The 26,763-nt window shown below is 45.5% G+C and overlaps 1 protein-coding gene across 1 annotated transcript in view; it reads right to left on the reverse strand.

Annotated features, from left to right (window-relative positions):
• The window catches only part of SEC23IP (SEC23 interacting protein), a 216,400-nt gene that overhangs the window by 87,513 nt on the left and 102,124 nt on the right, over positions 1-26,763 (reverse strand). Inside the window, exons 15-16 of the mRNA XM_069239230.1 lie at positions 24,726-24,881; positions 1,154-1,256 (exon numbers count right to left, since the gene is read on the reverse strand). Coding sequence (XP_069095331.1) covers positions 1,154-1,256; positions 24,726-24,881 — 259 coding nt within the window. The remainder of the gene's footprint in view (positions 1-1,153; positions 1,257-24,725; positions 24,882-26,763) is intronic.

The following is a 26,763-nucleotide window of genomic DNA, read 5'->3' on the forward strand; positions in this document are numbered from 1 at the left end:
ATTAGCTATCTTTCCGTTCCGAAACTCGGAGCGACAGGAACACGTCCGAACCCGATGGCGGAAAAAAAACAATCGAGGATAGAGTCGACGCCCATGCGCAATGGAGACAAAAGGAGGAGTCACTCGGTCCCGTGACTCGAAAGACTTCTTCGAAGAAAAACAACTTGTAACACTCCGGCCCAACACCAGATGGCGAGCTATTGCAGAACATGCGTATCTACAGCGACAGATGCCATCGAACATAAGCATTCCATCAAACACATACATGAATAACACATTTTATTTAATTTACAAACAAAAATAAAAAATAAACATTTTAATAGCAATGCTAGACATTTTCTAAATTCAACTAAAGCCACACTTTGTCCATACTATATTCGGTTTGATGCACCTGCAATGCTCCCATTAATCAATCAGAGGATACTAATTACAATTTTAGCCTCCAATTTCAAATTCCTTGACATTTACAGAACATTTAACATTCTACATGTAACCACTTTATTTATATACACTTCATTATTGTTAATATTAGTTAAATATCTAAGCACTCACTAACACCCTGATAAGGCTTCGCAGACCCACAGGGGTCCCGGACCACAGGTTAGGAATCACTGTGTTAGAAGACCCCAGCAGGAAAAGTGCTCCTTGGAATATAGTTGAGTCCATCTGGGTTTATAAGGCTCAGAATGAGTATCAATGATAAAGCATGCCATTAAGAGTGAATGAGAGTTCTTAAAACAGAACCATAAGGTGTCCCCCAGAGGACTTTCATTCTTTCATTATGACCTTAATTTTTAAAGTCTATTGTTTGCATGTTGCAGGATATCTTTGTGTACTGTAAAGTAAGTTAGGGAGACACTTCTCACTCCACTCCCTGACTGAACAACCAGCAGTTATATTCAGGTTTTGATACATGGAGGGCCACAAGAACGTAAGATGCACTGCAGGATAAAGTTCACATGTATGTAATAAATGTAATAGATCGTATTGTTTAAGTACTTCTGATCTACAGAGCAAAAGTCATAAGTCATTTTTCACTGAAAAGAAGCCTCATCATAACAAATACTCCAGTTTCCAGGCTGTATTTAACAACAAGGATACATTCATGAGAGAGAGATTTAGGAAAAGGATAAAAACAGAAAGGTGCTGTTACCCAAATGAAGCCGTTTTCTGCCCTTGTGATGTGGAACGAGAACTGGTTTCAAGTCTAAGTCTGGAACAATCATTGGTTCAAGTCTGTAAGCCACAGGGTCCAGCTACCAAAAAGAAAGAAAACCATAGTTGTTCAACCTTTTTATGAATTTGGACACCGGTTATGCAATGAGATAAATTAAAACAAACTGAAAAGAAAATTACTTTCAAGGTGATTTAGGTTCTCTTAGTCCTTGCTCTTTGTGCTTCAAAACTAGCAGTTAACTACTTAAGCACTGACAGCAAGGACTGAAGTAACTTACCTGTGGCAATGATCTTTCTGGTAGATACTCTACCTACCTGCAAATTACTCACTTGTGGAATAAATGAGGTTCAATCCAGAAAACTTCAAAGCTGCTCAGTGGCCGGTAGAGGGCACTTGATCCAGTTGATGTCGGAAGTGATAGCAGGCAACAGCATCAAGGCCCTAAAGTGCCCACCCAGACGCACCAACGTCATCTTCCCTCTGTTTCTTCGAAGCGAGCGGACAGAATGACATCAACATCAATGAAGGACTGCAGTACCAAAACAAAGACCATGGGACCTTACTAACTTTCCCTATAATTCATCCTTCAAGCAGGGAGGCGGGTGGGTTGGTGAGGGATCTGCAGGTAGAGTGTTCACCAGAGAGATTGTTATTGCAAGAAAATAACTTTTTCTTCTGATGGACACCTCTACCAGCATATTTCTCACCTGCAGAATAGATTTCACAGCAATACCCTGCCCAGGAAGAATGGTTAGACAAGAAAATTCTACAAAACACACGTCCAAAGCCCAGCAGCAGTGTTTTTGCAAAGGTGTGCAAGGAATCCTACACGTTGCCATCTTACAAGTTTCTGCAATTGAGACTCCTCTAGCAAGTGTAGAAGTGGTCACTTTAGCCCTGGTGGAATGGGCTCTTATCCCTTCTGGGGCTTTTTCTTGGCTAAGGCATAGGAGGTTGTGATGTAGAGAATTATCTGCTGAGATAGAAGTCTCTTTTGTACTGCCTTACCTTTTTTGGCTCTAACAAAGAGCTGGTCTTCCAAACAGAAATATTTGATGCGGTCTGGGTAGTAGATAACCTACTGCCTAGGATCTAACTGATCCTCCTCTTTCATAGGATACTCTGGAGGTTAGAAGGGTGACAGATTTGCCAGGATGGCAGGGGGGTCACCACTATTCGAAGGAAAGCAGGCTGGGTTCTCAACATCAATTTGTCTAGAAAGAAGGTAGTGATTTGTGCACGAAAGCTAAGGGACTGCAGCTCACTGACCCTTCTAGCAGAATTGATAGCAACCAAAAACACATTTTGAGTGTTAACATACAAAGGGTACAACTATGAAAAGGCTCAGGGAGAGGGGTTTGCGTTCTCCATTATAAAAGGTAAGAACCAGTTTCAAATCCCACTGGGGAACTACAAACGGAGTTGGAGTAAAGAGGTTGGTTAAACCCTTGCAGAAATGCACCCCAACAGGAGATTTAAACATTGTCAGCTGATTCGGCAGACAAAGGAACGCAGACAAGACAGCTAAATATACCTGGACACTGCTAACAGCATAACGGCTATGAGCAAGAGAAAGCGCAAATTGCAGCACTTGAGACAGTTTTGCCTGCAAGGATCCACACCTTTGATTGCACAGGATGCAACAAAGTTGCCCCATCTGCAGGAGCAAGCATACTTAGTGGAGGGCCGACATGCAGATAGGATTACATCAACCACCTCCGGTGACTGCTGGGAGGAGCTCAGTTGTTCCCACTCAATGTCTAAGCATGTAGATCTTGGAGACCAGGGTGCAGAACCATGCCCCCGACTAGGAGAGTAGGTCCGGCCTGAGCAGAGTGCGAAGCGGAGGACACATGGAGAAGTGAAAAAGGTCTGCACACCATAGCCGTCTCTGCCAATTCAGGGCAAACAGAATGAACTGGACACGATCTTGGAAAATCTTTCTGAGATCTCAAGGTATCAAAGGAATGGTGGAAATGCGTAATGCAGCAGAAAGTTCCACCTCAAATAAAAAACACATTCCTCAAGGCTCCCCTTAATAGATATTGGTGGGTGTAGAACTGCCGGCTTTGAGCATTTTCAAAGGAGGTGAAAAAGTCCAACTGAGGAATGACCCACTAGCGAAGATGTCCTGGACTACTTCCAGCAGAAGACGCCACTCAGGATTGCCAAGGTGACACTGGCTAAGGCTGTTTTCTCAGGCGCTCAAAAGCTTGCTAGGTGATTGTGACTGGTCTTGGGCACCCCACCAAGGGATCTGGCTCACCACCACAGTCCTAATGCTTCCAGGATGGAATTGAGAGAATACTACCCCTTGCTTGTTTAAGTACCACGTTGCAGTTGTGTTGTCCTTCAAGATCTGGACAAAGTGGCCTAAGATGAAGGAGAGGAAGGCCTTGAGCACCAGCCGAATTCCCACAGTTCCAGTAAGTTGATGTGGAGAACCTGCTCATCTGGGTATCAGAGGTCTCTGATGTCCAGATCCTTCAGATAAGCTCCCCACCCTAGGGTGAAAGCCTTGGTTAGTATCATGGTCACAGTAGGAGGAGGAGGAGGAGGAGGAGGAGGAGTGCAACCCATCCCACACCTCAGGTTCCCTTTGTTCCCCCACCAAGACACTTCCACCACTACGCAGGCAGAGATCATGATGGAGTCTGACAGGTCTCTTCCACACTGGATCTACTGCCTGTGGAGGAACCACTGCAGGGCCCTCATGCATCAATGTGCTTGCGTAAACAGGAGCATGCAGGAAACCAGCAGACCTAGGAATTTTAGGACTTTCAGGGCTGGGACTCTTGCACATTGCTGGAAAGATGAAACCATCTCCTGAAGGTCTTTGATCCTTTGTGATGGAGGAGAGACATTGTGGGGGTTCCGTGATGGACATCTGTTCCTCACAATTTCTACGGGGTTTGAACCGTGATTTCATGGGAGGAGAGAGAAAGAAGCTCTGGATCCGAGTTGAAGGTGATGAGAAAAGGAAACGGACGTCAGTGTGCCGGGCAGGCACTTCATTACCTCAATGAGGTCACCAGATGTCACTATTGGTTTTGACTGGATTCAGCACTACCTGCGACTTAACAGATTTGAAGTTTTCTGGATCCAGTTGAACGCCTAGGGTTTGTTCTGCAAGTGATGAATCATCAGGTAGAAGTAGCCATCAGAAAAGGTTCTCTAGAGGACACCGGCCCACTGAAGCATTTCTATGGAGCGTTCAGATCAAATGTCTTTCGGTTTTTGTGTCTCTGTACATCAAAATCTCTCCCTTTCTTGTGCATTACCAACCATTCCAATACAGTGACTGGAAAACAGAACATTAATTTCAAGATTTCATTAAACTCCTTAAGAACTGAGGCATGAACAGAAGCGAGAAAGACGGCATCTTGAAACCAGGCTCCGATATCAAGGTATCACGCTGTACAAAAATAATGCTTGAAATGTTTAGCACCACTGTGGTTATGACTTGCAGCATCACAAATCTATGATGCATTAAACAATGGGTTAATCAGAGAGACTAGAACTAGATTAAAAACCCAATTAAGACCTCATAGATCATACTTCAGAAAAGTGCACCAAGGGAACTGCTCCAGTAGTGTTCCAGTAAATATTCCAGTAATGTTCCTCTTAATTTCAAAGGCTAAAAGGTAATGTTGCCAGAAATCAATTAAGATAATTAAGAATTAGGGAGAAGACTTAGATGATTGTCTTTTGTGTCTAAGGATAGAATAAACTTCTACCAAAGGAGCAGTGAGGAACTTCCACCTAAAACTGCTCCTATGTGGCATATTTGGATCTTTATTTTATTTTTTACTACTCTGACTAATAGACGTAAATTATAAGGACAAAAGAAATCACATACACCAGACTCTTTTCCACCAGCCTCCATTTTTGTCAGTAAATATATAAAGAAAAACTGGAATGTACTAACAGCAAGGGATCTTACTCTTGAACCTCCTATGATTACTTACTGAAGAGGAATAAAAAAAAACTGAAAGATTACCTAGTTTGGGCTGTGACCTACATACCCTCCTAAAAAAATAATTCAAGCTGTCTCATTGATTTTTGGGGTCTGTCACCTATAAATGGACATTACACATATGGCAGCTGCAGTGTCATACCGTTTACCATAGAAATTAAATTGTTTACTCCAGTATCACTCTAAGATAACTCACTAATTACAATTAAAATAGTGTGGTGTATGCAAATATGTTGTCCTGTATATTGGTCAGACTACTCAGGAAAAAAAAAGATCCGCTTATGTCCACACAGGATCCGTTTAAGATGCAAGATCTCCATTACTGCTTTGGTAGCACACTTCATTCAAGCTGGACACACCAAATACAACATGCAATGGCTGATCATCTCAGTTATCTCCTTACTGGCAAGAGGAAGAAACTTAAAACGGCTTCTCAATAGGTAAGAACTTAAATGGATCTTGAGATTAAACACCATAAGAACTGGTCCAAATCGCCATGAGGACTTAACAACTCTACTGTGAAGAAGTGCTTCAATTAAATTCACCCAGTTTGCAAAGTCTCTTTCTGGTAGTAGTTAGTATTTGTTGGACTACCTTATGAGAACATACTTGTTTAAATTCAAATTAGCTTGCAGAGCCGGACCCTGTTGCTTGTCCGTAATCAGTGGACAACTCTACTGTGAGAAAATCTGATTATGGGCTATTATTTTAAACTAGTTTGCAGTGCTTTTTCAGTTTATCAGTGTTCATTTCTCCTTTGTGAATGCTTACCTGTTCCTTCCTTTCCCTCGCTTTTACATTCTGTTTATAAGCGACCTTTCATAGCACTTCACTGCATTCGTTTTGCCTGATGGGATTTCCCCCGATTCCACAGCTTATTCCTTAGGCAAAGGGGCCCGTGGCAGTTTCTCCTCTTACAGACCCCACTTCAAGATGGCTGCCAAGCTCTTATACATTCCTGGTCGATAAAAGATGGCCACAGCTTCTGCCAGACAATCTGTGCTAGCTATGGGGCTCCATCCCTCCACCAGTTCCATGACTCTAACCCAGGAACTACTTATAGCAGTGCTGGCCCGCGGTCACATTACCCGTTGTCCTTATTGTCTATACTGTGTGCTCCACACTTCTCCCAGGACTTCAAGCCTCCAGTTCACCAGCAGCAAGAACCTGGGCTATCTTTGTGATTTCTATATTTCCCAGGTATAGGCTACATATTTACAGGGTGGGAAGTTCCTCTTTTAGTCACTTACTGGACACAGAGTTAAACCCCCACCCCTTTTCCCGCCTTGCTCACACAGGTAATCTATCTGCCTTGCACAATTTTAGCTCTGGACCTCTTCTTCACATACAGCTAATGTGACACTAGTGCTTTTGCCTCCAAGTTCATTTCTCCTATAATTAGCTCCCCCCAGAGGCATTATTCCTGTTGTTTTCTGGTGCCTCGTAACAACTCTGAAATTGTCTTTTTTTCAGATCCCTTTTTCACAATTCTTTCTTTTAGGCCCATGTAAAAAGTATAAATGCAGTATATAATGTAAATTAATTTCTGGTCACTATTTGTGTTTTCCCAATTTTAACTTCCCCATCGGGCTCAAGCTTCTCAGAGTCCTGATGATGAGCGCACAGAAATTAATAAATGATTTGACCCCAAAACGACAAAAATCCAATCAGTAGAACCGGCGTTAAGCAATTGTCAAGATTTCAGGTTAGCTAAGAGGCTAAAAGTCCAAAGAGCTACTCACAGTTATCAGATTTTGTGAGAATAGGTGAAAGTAATAAGCTCAGGCTGACCGCAGTGGAGCGCAGGCCAGATACAGTAATCAGGTTAGTCCTGCTGAAAAAGTAACCTTAAAAGTCCAACTTAAAGAGTTTTGTTCGTAGTGGAAGGGTCACAAGGAGCAGGAAGAGCACTGTGGATGGTCGTCAATGTAGCGCGAAGGGCAGGCTAGCCACAGCAGACAGTAGTGGATGTAGCGCAGACATCCTGTCAGACATTGCAGATGGTTGTTGCTGGAGCTTTGTGTTGGCGGTCACAGCGAGGTGTCGATGCTGTAAGGCAAGCGTAGCTCTCATGCTGTCGGGTGTGGTTGGCGGTCACTGTGGCGCAGAGTCGGGTTCACAAGAACTTCGGATTGGCGGGCGGCATGGGCAGCAAGATCTTGGCGTATACAGATCTATTTACGAAGCAACCAAAACTTCAAGATTTCTCCTTTTACTTGGAGAGGGGCTCAACTAAAGCCACACCAAGGGTCTAGGACCTGCCAGGTGATGGCCTATCCAAGCACACTTAATCCTTCTACTGTGTGGTTGTCCAGGAAGAATTAATAAAGTCTAGCTGTCAAATACACCCAGTCATGTGACGCAGGAACAAGCTGCATGCACCTTATAGGTTAGGAAAAAGAAAACTTCCTAAAAGTGACATTTCCAAAATTGTAACATAAAATCCGACTTTACCATTAACGAGTTTTTTTAATTACAATTTCTCCGACAAAATATGATATTCCTATCTGCTCCCAATTGAAAGTTATCACTTTTAAAAAATAATAAGGTGACCCAATGTTATCCTATGGTAAAGGTAGGCCTTGCAGTAGTGAATATTTTTTTTAAGAGTTTTCCAATATCAGGACATATGAAACTTAAAAGTAAATGTCTAAATTTTTAAATGCACTGCACCCTGCCCTGTAAGCTGTTAAGGGCCTAACCTAAGGGTGACATATGTACTGAAAAAGAAGGTTTGGGCCTGGGAAAAGGTTTACTTTGCCAGGTCGAAGTGGCAGCTTAAAACTGCACACAAAGGCTGCAATGCCAGGCCTGGGACATGTTTAAAGGGCTACTTACGTGGGCGGCACGAGTGCTCTAGGACTACTATTAGCATTTAATTTACAGGCCCTGCGTACATGTAGTACCACTTTACTAGGGAGTTACAAGTAAATTAAATGTGCTAATTGGGTGTATGCCAACTTTATCAAGTTTAAGGAGAAAGTACCTGCACTTTAGCACTGTGTAGATGTAATAAAGTGTGCAGTCAAAGTCAGAAAAACAAAGACAGCAAAAACAGGAGGCTGGAAGGTAAAAAGCTGGGGGGAAAGCACACCAAGGATGTCAGGTCCAACAGTATTCATCCATACAGCAATGCACCAGCATATCCCAATTCTTTCACTCCATGTTTCGAAAGGTGCAGAAAAGAAACAACCCAATTGTGTACAGGTTTCAACAGTGTACACTGTGAAATGGGCCCCTATACTACAACTTCTCTTAATTTCCTTGAGGAACACATTAGTCTCAGCCATTTAAAAAAAAAACTACAAGAATCTCGTAATCTACGTAGCAGGTGAAATGATGAAGTAGAAGAGACACTTTAGTATTTCTCCACCGTTCTCTCTTTTGAACATGTTTTTTCCACTCTTAACAGTGGTGTGCTTGGACATTAGGGCTCTGAAAAAAGGTGATGATCAGCTCCCTAACAGGAGTGATAAAGTGGGCTTACGTGCAGTGTCTGTGACCACCTGCCTCCTCTAACACAACTAAATTGTGATCCAGGTGTATCCCATTCAGGGATGGGCAATTTGCATGCAGACTGGTTGGCAAATGGAACTGCAATATGTACTTAGAACTAAGGACTAATAGTTCACATTGCAAATTTCCCATTGGTAGAGGAGTGGAGGGTGCAAAATGGCCCACCTAACAAATAATCATTAGACACTCAACAACAGCAGCCAGCGCAGCGATAAAGGGCTGCAGGTGGCAGCCAACCTCCATACCTGCAGATAGCGGAAAACTTTTTTTTAAGCAATCCATGTTAAAGGAATAGATGTCACCTTAAAAAAAAAATCCTGTTTGGGCAAACATCAAGAGGAGTTGGCAGTGGTCCTTCTACCACAGTCTATTGCTCCCAAGTGTGTGGAGGGACAGAAACAAGATGGTGTCCCTTTTGTAAATCAGTTACCACCTGCTCAGATGTCAGTAGCTGATCAATGGTTTTATGATGGCAACTGTACTCACAACCATTAACACATACCAGTGGCAACTCATAATAAGAAGTAGCCCATTTCACGTCCTTGATACCAAACATCCCTAGTTTCAGTGAAGCCATCATGTAGTTGGGGGGAGTCGTATTAACCAGGGTCGAGCACATGTATTCGAAATGACTTCACTGCACACTTACTATGTCTAAGAAGTAACAAAAACCCAACAGGAGCATACATCTCGTATTAATAAACCCTCACTGATTCCAGTGATGGATTTATTAATACGTGCACCCATAGGACACCTTAGAGGTGCCCCCTGAAAACCTACCAACTGCTGGTGGGCTTACTGACTAGTTCTAGCCAGCCCGTCACCAATAGACGAGTTTCTGATCCCAGGGGCAAGAGTGTCTGCTCTTGGGAGGTCAGGAACAAAAATCTGCTCTGGTAGGGGTACTACACACCCCTTCCAACAGGATGACCTGCAAATCTGAATTCCAAGGCAGGAGGCGTCAAAGAATCCCACTGCCTTTGGTATGCAGATCTGGCTCTCCTCAGAGGGAGATGCTGATGCCAGTGATCGAGGGCCCATTTGGCACCTGGACAGGCGGTAAAAGTAGCTATACAGAAGGCGTGTTGCATTTGCAGGCTGGACACACCCATAGGGTGATGAGCCTGTAGTGAACACAGCCATAGGAATTCAGCCATCTTGGAAGTGGAATTGGGAATTCTGGGAAAGAGTGATGCCCATTCTCCAAAGGAAGTAGTCATCTAGGGGGTGTAGTGACCCCAAGGGTAAGTAACCCATTGGCTACTACCCTTCGATCACCTTAATGTCCTCTAAATTGAGTAATTCCGGGACCCTCTGGTACAAATCCTCAACAAATCCTCGTTGGACACAAAAGAAGGAATGGACAGAAAAGCCTGCGAACCGAGAACCCAGGAGCAAAACGGACTTGGCCCCAACCCTGCCAGCCTGCCTGCTGCACCGGACTTGACCTGTCCTGTCCCGTCGCCTCTACCTCCAAGAAACCAGGAGAGAGTCAACGTAGTTCCTAAGCCCTCCAGAGATGACATCCACCTTGAATCCAGTGATGGAGATCTAGAGTTGACTGCACCTCGGCACCCAGACTCCCAAACCGAGGAGAAGAGGACCACCGGTGTCCCTATGTCCCCACAGGCCAGCGAGACCAGAGCCCACTTGTTGGTTCAGTCGGACTGGACACCCCTCCCTCAAATTCCACGCCTGCACCCTGTTTCTGCAGGCCCCCTCTACCACAACAACCACCGGTGAAGAAAACCCAAAAAGTCCAAACCACCTCTGCACCAGTCTGCCCCAGAGCAAAAAGATCAGGACCACATTTGCCCCTACACCCCTAAGAATCTAAAGAAATGAACCCCCCCTGGTGGTTCACCCGGACTGGACTCTCACCCGACGCTGAAGTGCACCACTGCACCAGGCCACCCCAGGTGTACTGTTGGTGTGGCCTTGGAGCCTGCCCTCTACTTTAAATCAAGGAGATTGGCCCTGTAAGTTGCTGTGAAGCACCTGTTTGCTGTGTATGTTTTTGCTCCCACAGAGTAACATTACGGCTACAGAAAAATGCACTGTCAACTTCTGCGAACTCTAAAAAAATTCATAGCTCAAAAAGTACTCACCGATTCCGGTGAGCTTGGTATCTAAAATTATATAAACAGGTTTTGTATTTCTTTATTGAGTGAGTGTCTCACTTACTGCCTATGAGAGTGCTTAACACTACTCTCTGATATGTTCAACTGTTCGCCCACACTACCACAAAAGAGAGCATTTGGGGTGTCATTTGTGCCTCCGTCATTTCTCTGGGGATTGCTTGGACTCTTTACACAGTGTACCTCTTTTTGGTCCACTATATAAAGAGCTGGCTCCGTACAGTGGGATTTATGTTGACAGTAGAGGGAAAAACAAACTTCAGCCTTTAAGAAAGGTAGGAGACCTTTTTAAGAATTTAGAAAAAATAAAACATTTTAACCATGCCTGCTCATTTAGACATTCATGCTTCAAATGGCTTCATCAATCAAGCACTTTTTATTCTAACCCATCCATCTTTTCAGAAGATGTCACATCTGCACAGTAATTGTGTTCACATGAGATAGATTATACAGTTTTACAGATGAGCAGCTGTTTGGGAAATATTCTTGCTCATGATGTCTTAGAACATTTCTCCATGGAATTAAACAAAAACATAAGAAAATATGTACATAGGGAAGGGAGCATTATGTGAACATGGAGAGAATTAACTAAATACAGGGTTCTGTTTCGCTCTAAAATGTAGCCAGGTAAACATTTTCCACATAAGTGGCTTCCTCACACGTTATTTGTGTTATTTATATGTTTAAGCACATACACACAGAATTTCTTGGCATCAGTTAAAATAAAATGTCACTACAATAATGTTTGCATTTTCTGAGGGCTACCCAGGATGGAAGAAATGCTGATTAATCGCTGAACTACATCTTTAACAGCTTTCTAAATCGGAGAAGATTTGTTTCTGCCTCCAACTTGGACAGTAGCAAGTCCCACGTCTTGACCGCAGCACACAAGAATGTACTGTCTTCATAGGTGAGAGTATGCGACCTAGTGGAAATAGGATTAAAAAAATATATATATACGAAGTTTGTGAGTGAAGCGCCTAAACGAAAAATTGACACTTAGTCACATGAGAGTTCTGTTGTAGATTGCTTTGTGAATGATTAAGATTTTATATTTAACTCTGGAGTGTTTTGGCAGCCAATACAGGGACTTTCATGACAGGTGAGCATGAGCCTAAATTATAGTTTGGGAAAATATGCATGCATTGGTGTTCAGAACCATTTGCAGGCTTTGTAGATATTTAGCAGGAAAATCCAGAGTTAGCATAGTCTGAGCTGACTGCATAAATTAATTTACAATTATTTGTACATAATTTTTGATGTGAAAAACTCATTTTGGGATGAGCAGATGGTAAAAGCAGGTGGAGACCTCTCTGAAAACATGTGGGGCTGAAGTCAGTTTGCGGCTGATATAAACACCAAGATTCTGGACTAACTCAGTTGAAGGAGTTGGTGGACCCAAGGCCTGTGGCCATGTTGCAACAGCCCAGTTGCTAAGTGGGGATTCAGAGAAAATAATTTTAGTCTTTGATGGATTTAACTTGAGAGATTTCACAGATATCCACCAAAGGACCACACAAATACATTCAATTACTGACCTGGGACTGCTCAAAGAGGATAGGGGTAGTGCATAGATGAGTATCATCTGCGTATATACAGAGGCGGACAATTTTCCTGCTTTCTCAGGGGAAAAAAAGCCAGCGGAGCAACACCTTGTGTCTTGTCAGATAGGAAGGACGCAATACATGTAATAACTGTTCCAGAAAAACCCAAAGTAGTTAAAGTTTTAAAGAGGATGTCATGATCAATGGTGTTGAAGGCTGCAGACAAACCTTAATAAAATCAGCATTCCAACACCTGCGCCTCTTAGGTCATCCAAGGCCTATAGGATCAGTAACTCTACTAAATCTTTGCTATAGCCTGGGAAGAACCTTGCCTGGGAGCATCTAAAAAGGTGTTTGTCTGTATGTTGCTGAATCTGGTTAAGGATCAATATATTTAGGTGCACAGACACAGCTAGTCTCAACTGCTTTCTGCATGGGGAAAATATAAAGTAAGACTATCCATCAAAGGTAGTGCTTCCAGGAAACAGGGGAATAATTTAGGAAACGTGACAAAGTGGTGTAGACAAAAGGGTTTTATTTCTTCTTTATAAAATGCAAATATAAAGCTTTTATTTAGCAGTGGTGACAAGGATAGGATAATTAGAGAGCTGTTGTGGTATGTTAAAAAGGTAAGTTGAAGACCAGGCCTTCCATCTAGTGCGAAAACGTTCACAAAATTGACAAAATGGTTTAACGCCAAGAAAAACAAGACAATTTGTGGGAGTCTAGAGATCATTGCCTACAATTACAGTGCTTTGCTTTTCTCTGCAACAACAGGCTAAGTTCAAAGATTCATATGGGTGTGGATAGTGTAAGATTTCATATAAGCTAATGTGGCTCCGAACGAAACCAGCAAGCATAGCACTATAAGCTCGACTTCTGGTTCTAAGACACAAAGAGCTGTATTATCTACACACGTCGAAATCAAGCCTCTTGTAGCATAAGCTGGCTGCAGAGGTAAGCCACCAGATAGAAAGAGAGATGACCAGACTCACCCTCCGCCACCCCAAAGAACTAAAAATTTAAGTTTAAAATGGACATTCCTTCAAAATGTTAGAAACAATGTGATCACTGCATAATCACAATCTGCAAGCAACTTGGAGGTAAGGAAAGGATTGTGGTAATTGTAATTTTAGCAAAGCACATCAACTGTGAAAGAATTAATAGTATGTTAATTTCAAAACATTTGGGGGCGTGGCCTGGGAACACAACTGCCAGGACGGGATCCCCGGTGCTCCCGGCCGGCCTACCTCACTTCACCCTAATCCTAGCACATACTTCAAGACCTGTCAAGCATCTTTCAGCAAGTTTGGACACAACTTTACCAAAGGCAAAGACAAGCCTACCCGGTCCCATGGATCCAGTACCATAACGCAATATACTATGATGAGGCATTCTATAGAGTGGAGAAGTGTGGCACAATGGTTAGAGCGTCAGACCCTAAACCAGAGATCTGGCTCAAGACCAGGGTTCAAGTCCCGCTTCAGCAGGTCTTGGGCTCCATTCCCTTGGACCAGATAATTCTCGCCTTGGTGCCTAATCTAATTAATGGGTCCCACTCTGCAACTCTGGGCAATAGCTTGCTTAATCTCCACAACGGCCCCAACAGCGCTTGGATGCCTGGCTTCACCCTGGGGGTGCCCAGGAGTGGGCACCTCACAGGGAAAAGCCAGGAGGGGTTCCATAGCAGTATGAGTACAGCGCCTTGAGACCCTAACGGGTGAGTAGTGCGCTATACAAGTGCAAGTTTTAAGTTAAAGTTTATGCAGAGGATCACACGCCACTCAGGGGATCCAGGTATTGACGATTAACTGGCAGAAACAGCGGAACCCGCAAGGGCTGAAGTGCTAGCATCTATTCATGGAGCCAGATCGGCGTTTGAACACTATATAGGGGGCGTGGCCATAGACGTCAACTTAATCAAGGGAGAGCTCAGGAAGGTGGCCTATAAGGTCACGGCAGTGATGTCCAACATTTCTGAGCTCCAGATCGAAATGAAGTCCATAAAACAACAAATGGCCCAGATAAAGACGGACATTCAGGAACTGGAGCACCGAGCAGAGGATGCTGAGGACCGCTTGCGCCAAAATAATATTAAGGTTCTGGGATTCCCAAAGTGGAAGACAGATACACAGAGCAGTTTCTGGAAAACTGTATAAAAAATTAACTGAAACCGCAAGGCCTATCAGACATCTTCCTAGTGGAGAGAGTGCACAAAGCACTGGTGCCCCCCTCCGCCCCGCCACAGGCAATAATCGCAAAATTGTTAAACTACAGGGAATGGAAAAGCATCTTCAGGGCTGCCAGGGAGAAGTTGGTTCCCCCTCACAAGAATAATGCTATTGTCATCTACCCCGATTACACCAAACAAGTGCAAGAACAGATGAAAATATTTACAGGGGATAAACACTGCGTGCCATGCAACTAAGTTGTATGCTACTATACCCTGCCACGTTAAAAGCCATCTTCCAAGCGAAGGTGCACTTTTTCGATGACCCAAAGGAGGTCTGAGAGTGCCTGGAACTGCGGTTGAGCGATCATGGAACACCTGCGGGTCGCAGCAGAGGTCACCACTGAGGTGCCGGGTCACAAGGAGGCAACTCGCGAATGCTGGCAATGAGAGACAATCCTAATCTCTACCCTCTGGGGAAACGCAGATTGACAATAGTTGAAGATGGAACGATGCAACTAGATGAGACACCTCACTCAGAGGAAGGGGGAACGGATGAAGCCCTGCACACAGGTATCCCCCAGGACGGTGACACCACCCCCACTGACCACGTTGGAACTGGTGCCATCTGGAATGAGGACATATCTACAAAAATGCTTGTTAACTGTCTGGGGTGGGGGGAGAAGTAGGGGGTCTATTTTTCCAACACAACTGGGATAGATTGTTGCCAAGGCTGGGCACAAAACCACATGTTAACAGCACTATGGGGGGGTGATGCAAAACTTAGATCTCACTGATGTATGGATATTACACCACCATAAACAGATAGCATTCATCTGTCACTCTCCCACCCAGAATACATATAGCCACCTCAACAGAGCCCTGGTAGCTGGCATCCTGAAAATCTGAAGATTAATCACCTGGAAGAACGAGTTACTTACCTTCGGTAACGACTTTTCTGGTGGATACATTAGCTACCTGTGGATTCCTCACCTCATGAATACTCCCATGGCGCCAGCATTCGACGGAAATCTTCTTACTAGTCTCTGCACGTCGACGAGGACGTCACTGTCTCGCACGCGACGCCGTCTGACGTCATACAGGCAATAAGAGGTCCTCGACGACGTGCGGACGTCAGTACCAATCATTTTTTACGTGCATGAGAACAACCAGGCAATGCAATGAAAGAACAAAGCAACATCCATTATATTGTAAAAATACACCACATTGTATGAATAACTGTAAATCTTTTTAATGTACATATATATATATATATATATATAAAACTCTTTCTTTTAAAAATATATACACACACCAAGTATATACATAAAGATATATACACATATACCTATATATATATAAATATATTATATATATACATCTATTGCACCCTCAAAGATCAAGAGGAGCGCACTCAAGGATTACTTGGCAAGACCATAAAGGCAACGGGGAGGCGGGTGGGACCGTGAGGAATCCACAGGTAGCTAATGTATCCACCAGAAAAGTCGTTACCGAAGGTAAGTAACTCGTTCTTCTGATGGATACAACTACCTGTGGATTCCTCACCTCATGAATAGAGTCCCAAAGCAGTACCACGCCCGGCGGTGGGTGCCTAAATGGTCAAACCAAGAAATCCTGCAGCACTGACCGTGCAAAATGGCCGTCCCTTCTAACCTCAGAATCTAAACAGTAATGTTTTGCAAAAGTGTGAAGGGACGACCAAGTTGCGGCCTTGCAGATGTCGACCACAGGAACACCTCTGGCTAAGGCCGAAGTGGCCGACTTAGCTCTGGTGGAATGAGCTCTAATGCCCTCAGGAGGATCCTTCTTTGCCAAAGAGTAACATATTTTAATGCAAAGAACAACCCACCTGGATAGTGTTCTCTTGTGGACTGCCTTTCCTCTCCTCTTGCCCACGTATCCAATAAACAGCTGATCCTCCAGCCTGAAATCCTTTGTTCTATCGATAAAGAAGCTCAACGCTCTCTTTGGGTCCAAACGGTGCAGTCTTTCTTCCTCTTTGGAAGGATGAGGCGGAGGATAGAACGTGGACAAAGTAATTGCCTGAGCCAAATGGAAGGGTGAAACAACCTTCGGGAGGAAAGCAGCCTTGGTCCTCAACACCACCTTATCCCCATAAAAAGTTGTATAAGGGGGTTTTACTGATAAGGCCTGCAACTCACTCACTCTCCTTGCTGATGTTATAGCTATCAGGAAGACTGTTTTTAAAACCAAATACCTCAAGGGGCAAGAATGCATAGGTTCAAAAGGGGACCCCATAAGGAAAGTCAGGACTAAGGACAAATCCCATTGCGGCATAACGAATGGCTTTGGAGGATATTGATTTAGAAGACCTTTCAAGAATCTGATAACAATAGGGGATTTAAATAAAGATGGTTGGTCTGGAAGACATATGAAGGCTGACAAGGCCGATAAATAACCTTTAATGGTAGCCACTGCACAACCTTTCTGCGCCAGAGATAGAGCAAAAGACAAAACGTCCGATAGATGAGCTTGTAAAGGATCAATCTGCCTCTCTCCACACCACGCAACAAATTTAGACCACCTATTAGCGTAGATAGATTTAGTGGAGTGTCGCCTGGCCGCTAATATAACATCCACTACCTCAGGCGGGAGAGAGAAGGAACTCAGGTTGCCCCGTTCAATCTCCAGGCATGTAGGTGCAGACTCTGGAGGTTGGGGTGTAGAACCTGCCCCTGCGACTGCGAGAGGAGGTCTGCCCTGAAAGGGAGACGGAGCGGCGGGCACGTTGAGAGTTGGAGAAGGTCGGAGTACCACACCCTCCTTGGCCAATCCGGAGCTATTACGATTACTAGAGCCCGGTCTTGGCGAATCTTCCTCAATACTCGAGGAATCAAGGGTATGGGAGGAAACGCGTAAAGCAACTGGCCGCACCAGGTCATTTGAAACGCGTCCCCCAACGCTTCCTGCATCGGATACTGAAGGCTGCAGAACAACGGACAATGCGCGTTCTCTCGAGTGGCGAACAGATCTACCCGAGGAAACCCCCACTTCTGGAAGATTAAACGGACTTGATCTGGATGGAGACGCCACTCGTGGTCTGCCGAGAAGTGGCGACTGAGACTGTCCGCACGCACGTTCAAGACTCCGGCCAGATGGTTTGCTATCAAGCAAATCCGATGGTCCTTTGCCCAGGACCATAGTCGAAGAGCTTCTCTGCAGAGAAGGTACGACCCCACTCCTCCCTGCTTGTTTATGTACCACATCGTGGTAGTATTGTCCGTTAGGACCTGTACCGACTGACCACGAAGGGAAGGGAGGAAGGCCTTGAGAGTCAGACGTACAGCCCGTAACTCTAACAGATTGATGTGAAAAATCTGTTCCTCTGGAGGCCAAAGACCTTTGATCTCCAGATCCCCCAGATGAGCTCCCCACCCTAGAGTGGAAGCATCCGTTATGACTGTGGCCACTGGTGGCGACTGCTGGAACGGTTTTCCTTGTGAAAGATTGTTGCTTGCAATCCACCACTTCAAATCCACAGCAGCATCTCTGGAGATCTTGACAGTACCCTCTAGATCCCCTCTGTGTTGAGACCACTGCCTTCGGAGGCACCACTGAAGAGCCCTCATGTGCCAGCGAGCATGCGTGACCAACAGAATGCAGGAGGCAAAAAGACCGAGCAGACGAAGGACCTTGAGGACTGGAACTACCGCTCCATTTCGAAACATTGGAACCAAATCCTGAATATCTTGAATCCGCTGAGGCGGAGGAAAGGCCCGACCCAATGTCGTATCCAGTACTGCCCCTATGAACAGGAGGCGCTGAGAGGGCTCCAGGTGAGATTTGGGCTCGTTCACCGAAAAGCCCAGGTCGAACAACAACTGGGTTGTTGACTGCAGATGACGCAACACAAGCTCCGGGGACTTGGCTTTGATCAACCAATCGTCCAAGTAAGGGAATACTGCTATCCCCTTCCTTCTGAGCTCTGCCGCAACCACCGACATCACCTTCGTGAAGACTCGAGGTGCTGAAGTAAGACCAAACGGAAGGACCGCAAACTGGTAGTGTTGCGATCCCACCACAAACCGGAGATACTTCCTGTGTGACTTGAGTATCGGGATATGAAAGTAAGCATCCTGCAAGTCGACAGACACCATCCAGTCTTCCATGTTCAACGCCAAAAGCACCTGTGCTAGGGTCAGCATCTTGAACTTTTCCTGCTTGAGGAACCAATTCAAGATCCTCAGGTCCAGAATTGGTCTCAAACGACCATCCTTCTTGGGAATCAGGAAATACCTTGAGTAAACTCCTTGACCCCTTTCCTGCTCCGGGACCAACTCCACCGCGCCCTTTAAAAGGAGGACTTCTACCTCCTGTTCTAGCAACAGGAGGTGTTCTTGTGAACAATACGAAGGGCGGGGCGGGATGAGGGGCGGAAACTCCCGAAAGGGAAGGGTGTAGCCTTTTCCCACAACACTGAGAACCCAAGTGTCCGACGTAACAGTCTCCCATTTGGTGAGAAAATGCTGTAATCTTCCCCCTACAGGAGAGGAGTGAGTGGGAAATGGTGGAAGCCTAAGGCTGCTTCCCCTGCTGCACCCCGCCAGAGGATGAGGAAGAGGCAGAGTGCTGCTGAGAGGCTCCCCTGGTGCGGACCCTACCCCTCCCCCTAAAAGATCTATAGGGATGGGAAGAGGCAGGTTGCTGATATCTTCCCCGAAAGGAAGAGGAGGAAGAGCCACGCCCAAATCCACGAAACCTCCTGAAGAATCTGGAAGAGGCCGTGGAAGAAGGAGCTTGAAGTCCCAACGACTTAGCCGTGGCCCTGCTCTCCTTAAAACGTTCCAAGGCCGAATCAGCCTTAGCCCCAAACAGTTTGTCCCCATCAAACGGGAGATCCAACAATGTGGACTGTACATCTGCCGAAAAGCCCGAGTTACGTAGCCAGGCCTGTCTCCTTTCCACCACAGTTGTGCCCATTGCTCTGGCTACCGAGTCGGTGGTATCCAGTCCCGTCTGGATAATTTGGGTCGCAGCAGCCTGGGCATCAGAGACAAGATCCAAAAGACCCTGGGGAAGCTCTGTAAACGAAGAGGAGATGTCATCCATCAGAGCATGAATATACCTCCCCAGGATACAGGTCGCATTAGTGGCTTTTAACGCCAGACTGCAGGACGAAAAAATCTTCTTCGACTGCGCCTCTAGCTTTTTTGAGTCTCTGTCCCCAGGCACCGTCGGGAAAGAACCAGGCGCTGATTTGGACGAACAGGAGGCCTGCACAACCAAGCTCTCCGGCGTAGGGTGCCTAGATAGGAAACCAGGATCAGTTGGAGCCGTCCGATACCTCCTGGCCACGGCTCTGTGAACTGCTGGGGAAGATGCCGGCTTCTTCCACACCTCTAAAACCGGATCCAGCAGAGCGTCATTAAAAGGTAATAGAGGCTCCGCCGCGGCTGAGGCCGGATGCAACACCTCTGTCAAAAGGTTTTGTTTCGCCTCCACCACCGGCAAAGGCAGGTCCAAAAAACTAGCTGCCTTCCGTACCACTGTATGAAAGGAAGCAGCTTCCTCGGTATATTCCCCCGGGGACGAAAGGTCCCACTCAGGGGAAGTGTCCAGCCCACTGGCCGACTCCAGTCCACGCAGCCCATCACCCGAGTCCTCTAGCTCTCCTTCCTCTAGGGCTCGTTGGTACTCCTGCTCCTCTAGTACCCGGAGAGCACGCCTCCTTGAATGCAGTCGTTGCTCAATCCGCGGAGTCGACAACACCTCCGCCGAAGTCGGAGATCGGCGCCGATCTTCCGAAGCCACCGACGCCGCATCCGGCGCCACAGGTAACTTCGGCGCCGACTGAAGAGCAGATGAAACGGATGGACCCACCGGAGTCACAGGCCGAAATCTCGACGTCGACGGGATGGAAATCCCTGGGGCCAATCCCTCCGAAGCCATCGGAGCGGCCACCGGCGCCGACACTGGCGCCGAGCCCACGTTCCCAAACGGGAGAAAGGGCATAAAGGGTGCCGGCCGAAGAGGCGCAGGATCACCCAAAGAAAAGGCCAAAGGCCCAGCCGGAGCACCCCCTGGAGCCATCTGTTGGAAGATGGCATACATCGCATTCAAGAATGCGGAACTATCGGCTCCAGGGGTGGGAAAAGCCGGATACTGGGGGGCCTGACTCGGAGGCGACCCCGACGCCGGCCTCGGCGTCTGCGCCGGAGAAAACACCTGAGGCTCCAATACCTCAATCACCGACGCCTGTCCAGGCGAAGTTGGAGACGTCGGAGAGAGCAACGGCGTCGAAGGATGCGGCGTCACCGTGGGGCTGACCTCCCATGTCCTCCGGCACCGATCCGGAGACCTGGAACGAGCCTCCCTTGAATGACGCCGAGATTCTCTACGGCGCCGGGAGTCTCGATGACGCCGATGTCTTGGAGAAGACTTTTTCTTGTGATGCTTCTCCTTTGACTTGGCCATAAACAGCTTCGCCTCGCGTTCTTTAATGGCCTTCGGATTCATGTGCTGACACGAATCACAAGTCGAGACGTCGTGGTCGGAGCTCAAACACCAAAGGCAATCGGAATGAGGATCCGTCACCGACATCTTGCCTCCACACTCACGACAAGGCTTAAATCCAGACTTTCTCTGCGACATTATTTCCACAGAGAAAGAGTACGCAGCAAGATATACACTGTAACCGCAAGAGTAACAGTTGCTCCCTCGAAGATAACCGTTTCGAATGCACGGAAAAAAGGGAACTGACGTCCGCACGTCGTCGAGGACCTCTTATTGCCTGTATGACGTCAGACGGCGTCGCGTGCGAGACAGTGACGTCCTCGTCGACGTGCAGAGACTAGTAAGAAGATTTCCGTCGAATGCTGGCGCCATGGGAGTATTCATGAGGTGAGGAATCCACAGGTAGTTGTATCCATCAGAAAGATACATTTCTGACCATTCCCCAATCACTTGTCATTTCTCATGGAGGAGGACCTAGCAAGGCCCTAGGTTGTGGAGGCTACCAGCAGATATCCTGGAGGACCCGGAGGGGAGGGAGGCCCTGTCAGGGGGGGGGGGGGGGGTGGGGGGGGGGGGGGGGGTCACAGAATACCTGGAGATTCACAGACCATAGGGCTACGGAATGGGAAACCTTAAAGGTGGTGGTCAGGGGAAGTGCGTATGGTCCTTACATATGGGGTACGCAGACAGATACAATCCCAATTACAGTGGGAAGAAGCTGACCTTGCACATACCCAGACTACTATACATACAAATCAGGAAACACAACATAAGGAACAGAAAATAAAATGCAGAATCATAGATATAAGGGACAGTTTCAACAAATATATCCTTAACCGTTAAAAGTAGAGGCTTCAACGTGAAGGGGACAAGCCAGGCAAATTATTGGCCTGGATACTCAGAAGAGAAACATCCCCAACACAGATACTACACTTGCGGTAGCCCGACAGCCAGAGAGCAACAACAAGGGCAGAGACTGCCGTGGTATTCAAACAACACTTAAAAATGGTGTACACAGCAGACCATAGAGTTCAGGCCCAAGAATATGTCTCCTTCCTAAAAAAGTTAGATATCCACAAGCCCCTCCCCCCACACCCAGCAGTCGAAGAGATAGAAGCCCCAATAAGTCTGGAAGACATCTGGACGGCCTTGACAGCACTCCCACGCACTAAGGCTCCAAGGAGTGATGGTCTCCCTCCGGAGTTCTATCAAGTGTACTCCACCCCATTGATGCAAAAATTGCTCAAGGTCTTTCTCAAGGCTCAGGACAAGGAATCACTGCCTCTTCCATGACAGAGGGAGCAATCTGCATATTACTAAAACCTTTCGCACCCAGGAGGACCCCTCGGCATATAGACCCATCACCATCATGAATATAGACATGAAAATACTGTGAAGAGTGCTGGCGACACGGCTGATCCCATATGACACTGTTGGTAAATGAAGCCAAGTGCAGCTTTATCCCTGGGCGCAACACCAGCATGAACCTCAGAAGACAAGTGCACATCATGTCAGAGGTCAGAGATTCAGAGGACGAGTTGGTTCTGGTCTCGATAGACCTCGAAAAAGCTTTTGATAGTGTAGACTTGGGGTACATGTTTGAGGTTCTAAGGGTCATGGGATTCAGTCCCCAATCTGTTGATGGGTACGTCTCCTTTACACTAACCCACGCGCAAGAGTGAGGTGAGGGGCATAAGATCAGAAGAGTGGACTCTGGGACAGGGCACAAGTCAGAGATACTCTTTATCACCGCTATTTGCCCTCGCTATTGAGACCTTAGACATTTGGGTCCGTGACGATTTGTGGCATTGGGGTATCCAGGTTGGAGACACGCAGCATTGTATGCTGACAATGACATGGTTTTGTCTGTCCTTCCTTCTGGCTTTGGTGCCCCAGCTATTGGAGACGTTTGGGGGCCTTTTAGGCCTCCAACTCAACAGGGCAAATGCCTAATTTATCCACTGGCAAGAGGGTCAGAATTTGGGCTTCTGATGGGAGATAGACAATTTCAGATATTTGGGCATTAGGGGGCACACTCGAAAGACAGACAACTGAGTTTAAATAAACAAACATCGACAGGATCGTTGCAGGACTCTGTTAGTCCATAGAGTTCTGGAACACCCTGCCTCTGTTGTTGATGGGGAGATTAGCCATCTCAAAGATGGTGATGCTCCCCAGATGCCCCTAAACACTGCAAAACTCACTGTACCCAATACCAGCTATGGTATGTAAGCAACTGGACACCATGCTGGTCTGACTCCTATGGGGGAGGGGCAGAAGAAGTAGGGTGGCACTTCTGACCTTAAAAAGAGCATAAGAGGATGGGGGCCTGGAGGTACGAGTTTTGACTTCTACTGCTATGCCATACAGTTGCAACATGCGGCCTGCTGGCTGGTGCCCAAAGACAATTGGGAGACAAGCCTACAGGCGGACAGGGTTCGGCGGGTCGATTACCCTTAAATCCTTATGGAGGGGTCCGGTGTCCCATCCATAGTCCCCCAGGTGGTGCGTGCCACAGCATCCGTCTGGCAAGTATTTGCACAAAAAGGGAATGATCTGGAGGAGCGCTTAGAGGAAGTAGAATGGTCATGCATTAATTCTCGCACACATACAGTATCCCACAATGCGTGCTTCAAACTAATAGATTTTAGCTTTCTCCACCGGACATATCTAACCCCCATGGACCTCCACAAATTATTTGCCACACATCAGGGCAGCTGCTCAAGGTGTGGGAGGGACAACCCTGTGTTTTTACATTTGCCGTGGGAATGTAGTTAAGTACTGAGCTATTGGAAACAAGTGATTGCTCGAATAAAAAGAATGGTGGGCTCCTCGATTCGTGCAACTGCAGCCAGCTGCCTCCTGGGGAATGTCAGGGGTCCAAAGGGCAAAAAAATGACACACAGACTTCTGCAATTAGTGCTAATGTTTGCAAAATGAAGAACTGCCTTCTCATGGATGGGCACGAGTGCACCAACAAGAACACGATGGTTGGGGAATGTGAAGGAATGGGCGCTAGCAGAAGAAATACATCTCAAGCTAGCCAGAGGAGACGATAAGGTGGAGGAGGACTTGGACACTTGGTGCACACTTGGCGAGCGACTCCTCAAACCAGATGCTCAGATGGGGATTCCACTTCAGATAGTATGGGAGATGACTCAGACTAGATATGGCTCAGGGGTAAGAGGGTCACCATGTTTACAACGTGGGGGCTTGCCACTACAGATAGACACCATACTGCAGGCAGTACCCTCCTTTAATGACACAGCCTGTAATTGTTGCTAGGGTATCTCTTCCCAGGTGCATATTATGTGTAAACCCAAAAGTATGAATACGGTACGTAGCTGTGTGTTTTGTTTTGATATTGATTGAAACAATGAAAAATAACGTTTATTTAAAAAAAAAAAAAAAAAGATTGCAGGGTGTTCAAACCATCAACTTGAACACAAAAGTCTGCAAATTTTTATTTCTGTAAATATTGTGTCCTAACTTCAGCATTAGGTTACGGGCTCAGTGCCAACTGCCTTTTAGGAACTATGAATCAAAACTGAAAAGCATCAGATATGTACCCTTGTTTCATCTATTAGCCCTCCAGTTCAGCACTCAATCAAAAACACTAGATCAGTGTACAAAGAACAGTTTATAAAACAACAAACACCCATATTGATTGCATACTTTATAGGGAAAATACGATCTGTGCCTTACTCACAGGGTGGTAGATGTTGAAGAATCCCTTACATGTTGGAAGTCTGTAGTTCTCATCAATCTTATCCAGCCCTCTCACAGTGAGGAACATGCCGATCGGAGAACCTAAGGCAAAAAAGATCTCAGGTTCAAAGTCCAAAGCCTGGTAAACCACAGACACCTGAGGAAACAAAACAAAAACACTGAGGTAGAAAAAGTAGGAGAAAATACGGCACCTGGGAAATTTAAGTGATGGTAGAGTAGCTTCAACTATAAAACACTTAGTATAAGGGCTTCTCAAAAAGGCACACATTCTGGGAAATACTAAGCCAAAGCGCAACATTGAAATAGGTTTCACTTTCTATTAAGTCACCGAAACGAATAATAGATTTCATGCCAGCAAATCAACTACACAAATGAGTTAAGAGGCAACAACACACTGACGCTATTCAATCTAAATAAAAATAAAAAAAAGGTCAGCAGCTTACTCGAGAGTAACTGCACAGGACATACCACCAAAAGCCAGAACAAGAAACGTGCTCATGATCAGAATTCAATGCGATACATCGAATGGTTTTGATTGGCATCCTATAATAGGACTTCCATAAACCTCCTTTGGGCCTGTGCCTGTTACATTGATAACTCAGATGAATATGAATGCAAGCTAAAGAGTCGCATCAAATGAACAGCTCCAGCTGCCATTACAAAAGACTGCTCTGATCGAAAGAGAGGGATGGGGATTTTATAAGGTGCAGACCGGCTACATGGTTGGTTCTAGCTTTCCTCGAATCCAGTGCTTACACACTCAGTGCTTGCACAATGTATATGCAAATTACCATCATTGTGCACAAAGACTAGACACTTTTTCGTGGGGCACTTTCACAGGAGATAAACTCCATTAACTATGCAAAATATACGTCAACTGGGCTGTACTTTCTATTCTGCCCTCTGAAATGTTCTCAGAGTAAAAGACAAACCACCTCACATATTTTCATCCAAAATCTCTTAAGGTTATATCTATTCATTGGTATTGAGCATAACATTCAGATAGAATCAAAGTATCTCTTGCCTTTAGAAATACTATGCTGTCAGTTAAATTCTACCTACAACTGAAATTAACCCAAAAACTCAATATACACTGTTTGGTTAAATTAAAATTGTTTTGTTTTAAAAATATAGTAAACATGATTTTATATAAGAAAAACAAAATGGCAACACTCTTAACACACACCTCATCTCTACATTCAGAGGGCACCAATGTTGGTAGTATTTTCCTTTTAGTGTTTACTCATATCACTTAAGGAAAAAGTGCTTTCGCTTATCACTGAGTTTGGCATGGTGAAGTATCTTGCTGTGTATACCTTCTAGATTCTGCCATTCTACTCAGCTCTACTTTTCTCAATCTTGGTTTCATGTTTCGTTAGGTGTAAATTGATGGCAATTGACTAACTTGAATACAGGTGTCTGTCTGATGCCTGTAATACATTAATACTATGATAATTCGGTTTACAAAAAATCCATGGCTCCACTGGACGAAACAAAACATGATGGCTTGTTTTAAAAATTAGGACGGTTTTGGTTCTTTTAATATGTGTAAATTGTTTTTTTACACTTTCATTTTTATTATGTATAAAAAAAAGATTGGAATTAAAATGCTGAAACAAGACTAATAGGGACCAACCACCAGCAAAAAAGGTAGAACATCCCTCAGTTTACAAATATTAGCTACATCCATGCCTGACACCCGTGGAAGTATGAGCAATCCCTTAGAAAGAGGCAAGAGAGACAAGTCTTATCAACTTGATTTCAAGGCAACACTTTCGAGTGTGGTATCCAAACCTTCCCCTTCAGTCTCTAGACCAAACCAATGCATTCATTAAATAACACACAATATGCTATGCCATTTCATATGGTCATTACATTTATTTATATTCAGACTTCATATTTTATTCACAGAGTCCATGGATCTGGGGTTATAGTGACTTTTGTATATGCATCCTCCAGTGTATCAAATTCTCCTATAATTCATCATCTATGTAGACGAATGTTAACCAGATCCTCTC

The sequence above is a fragment of the Pleurodeles waltl genome, chromosome 6 (genome assembly GCF_031143425.1).
Source record: "Pleurodeles waltl isolate 20211129_DDA chromosome 6, aPleWal1.hap1.20221129, whole genome shotgun sequence".
NCBI lineage: Eukaryota > Metazoa > Chordata > Amphibia > Caudata > Salamandridae > Pleurodeles > Pleurodeles waltl.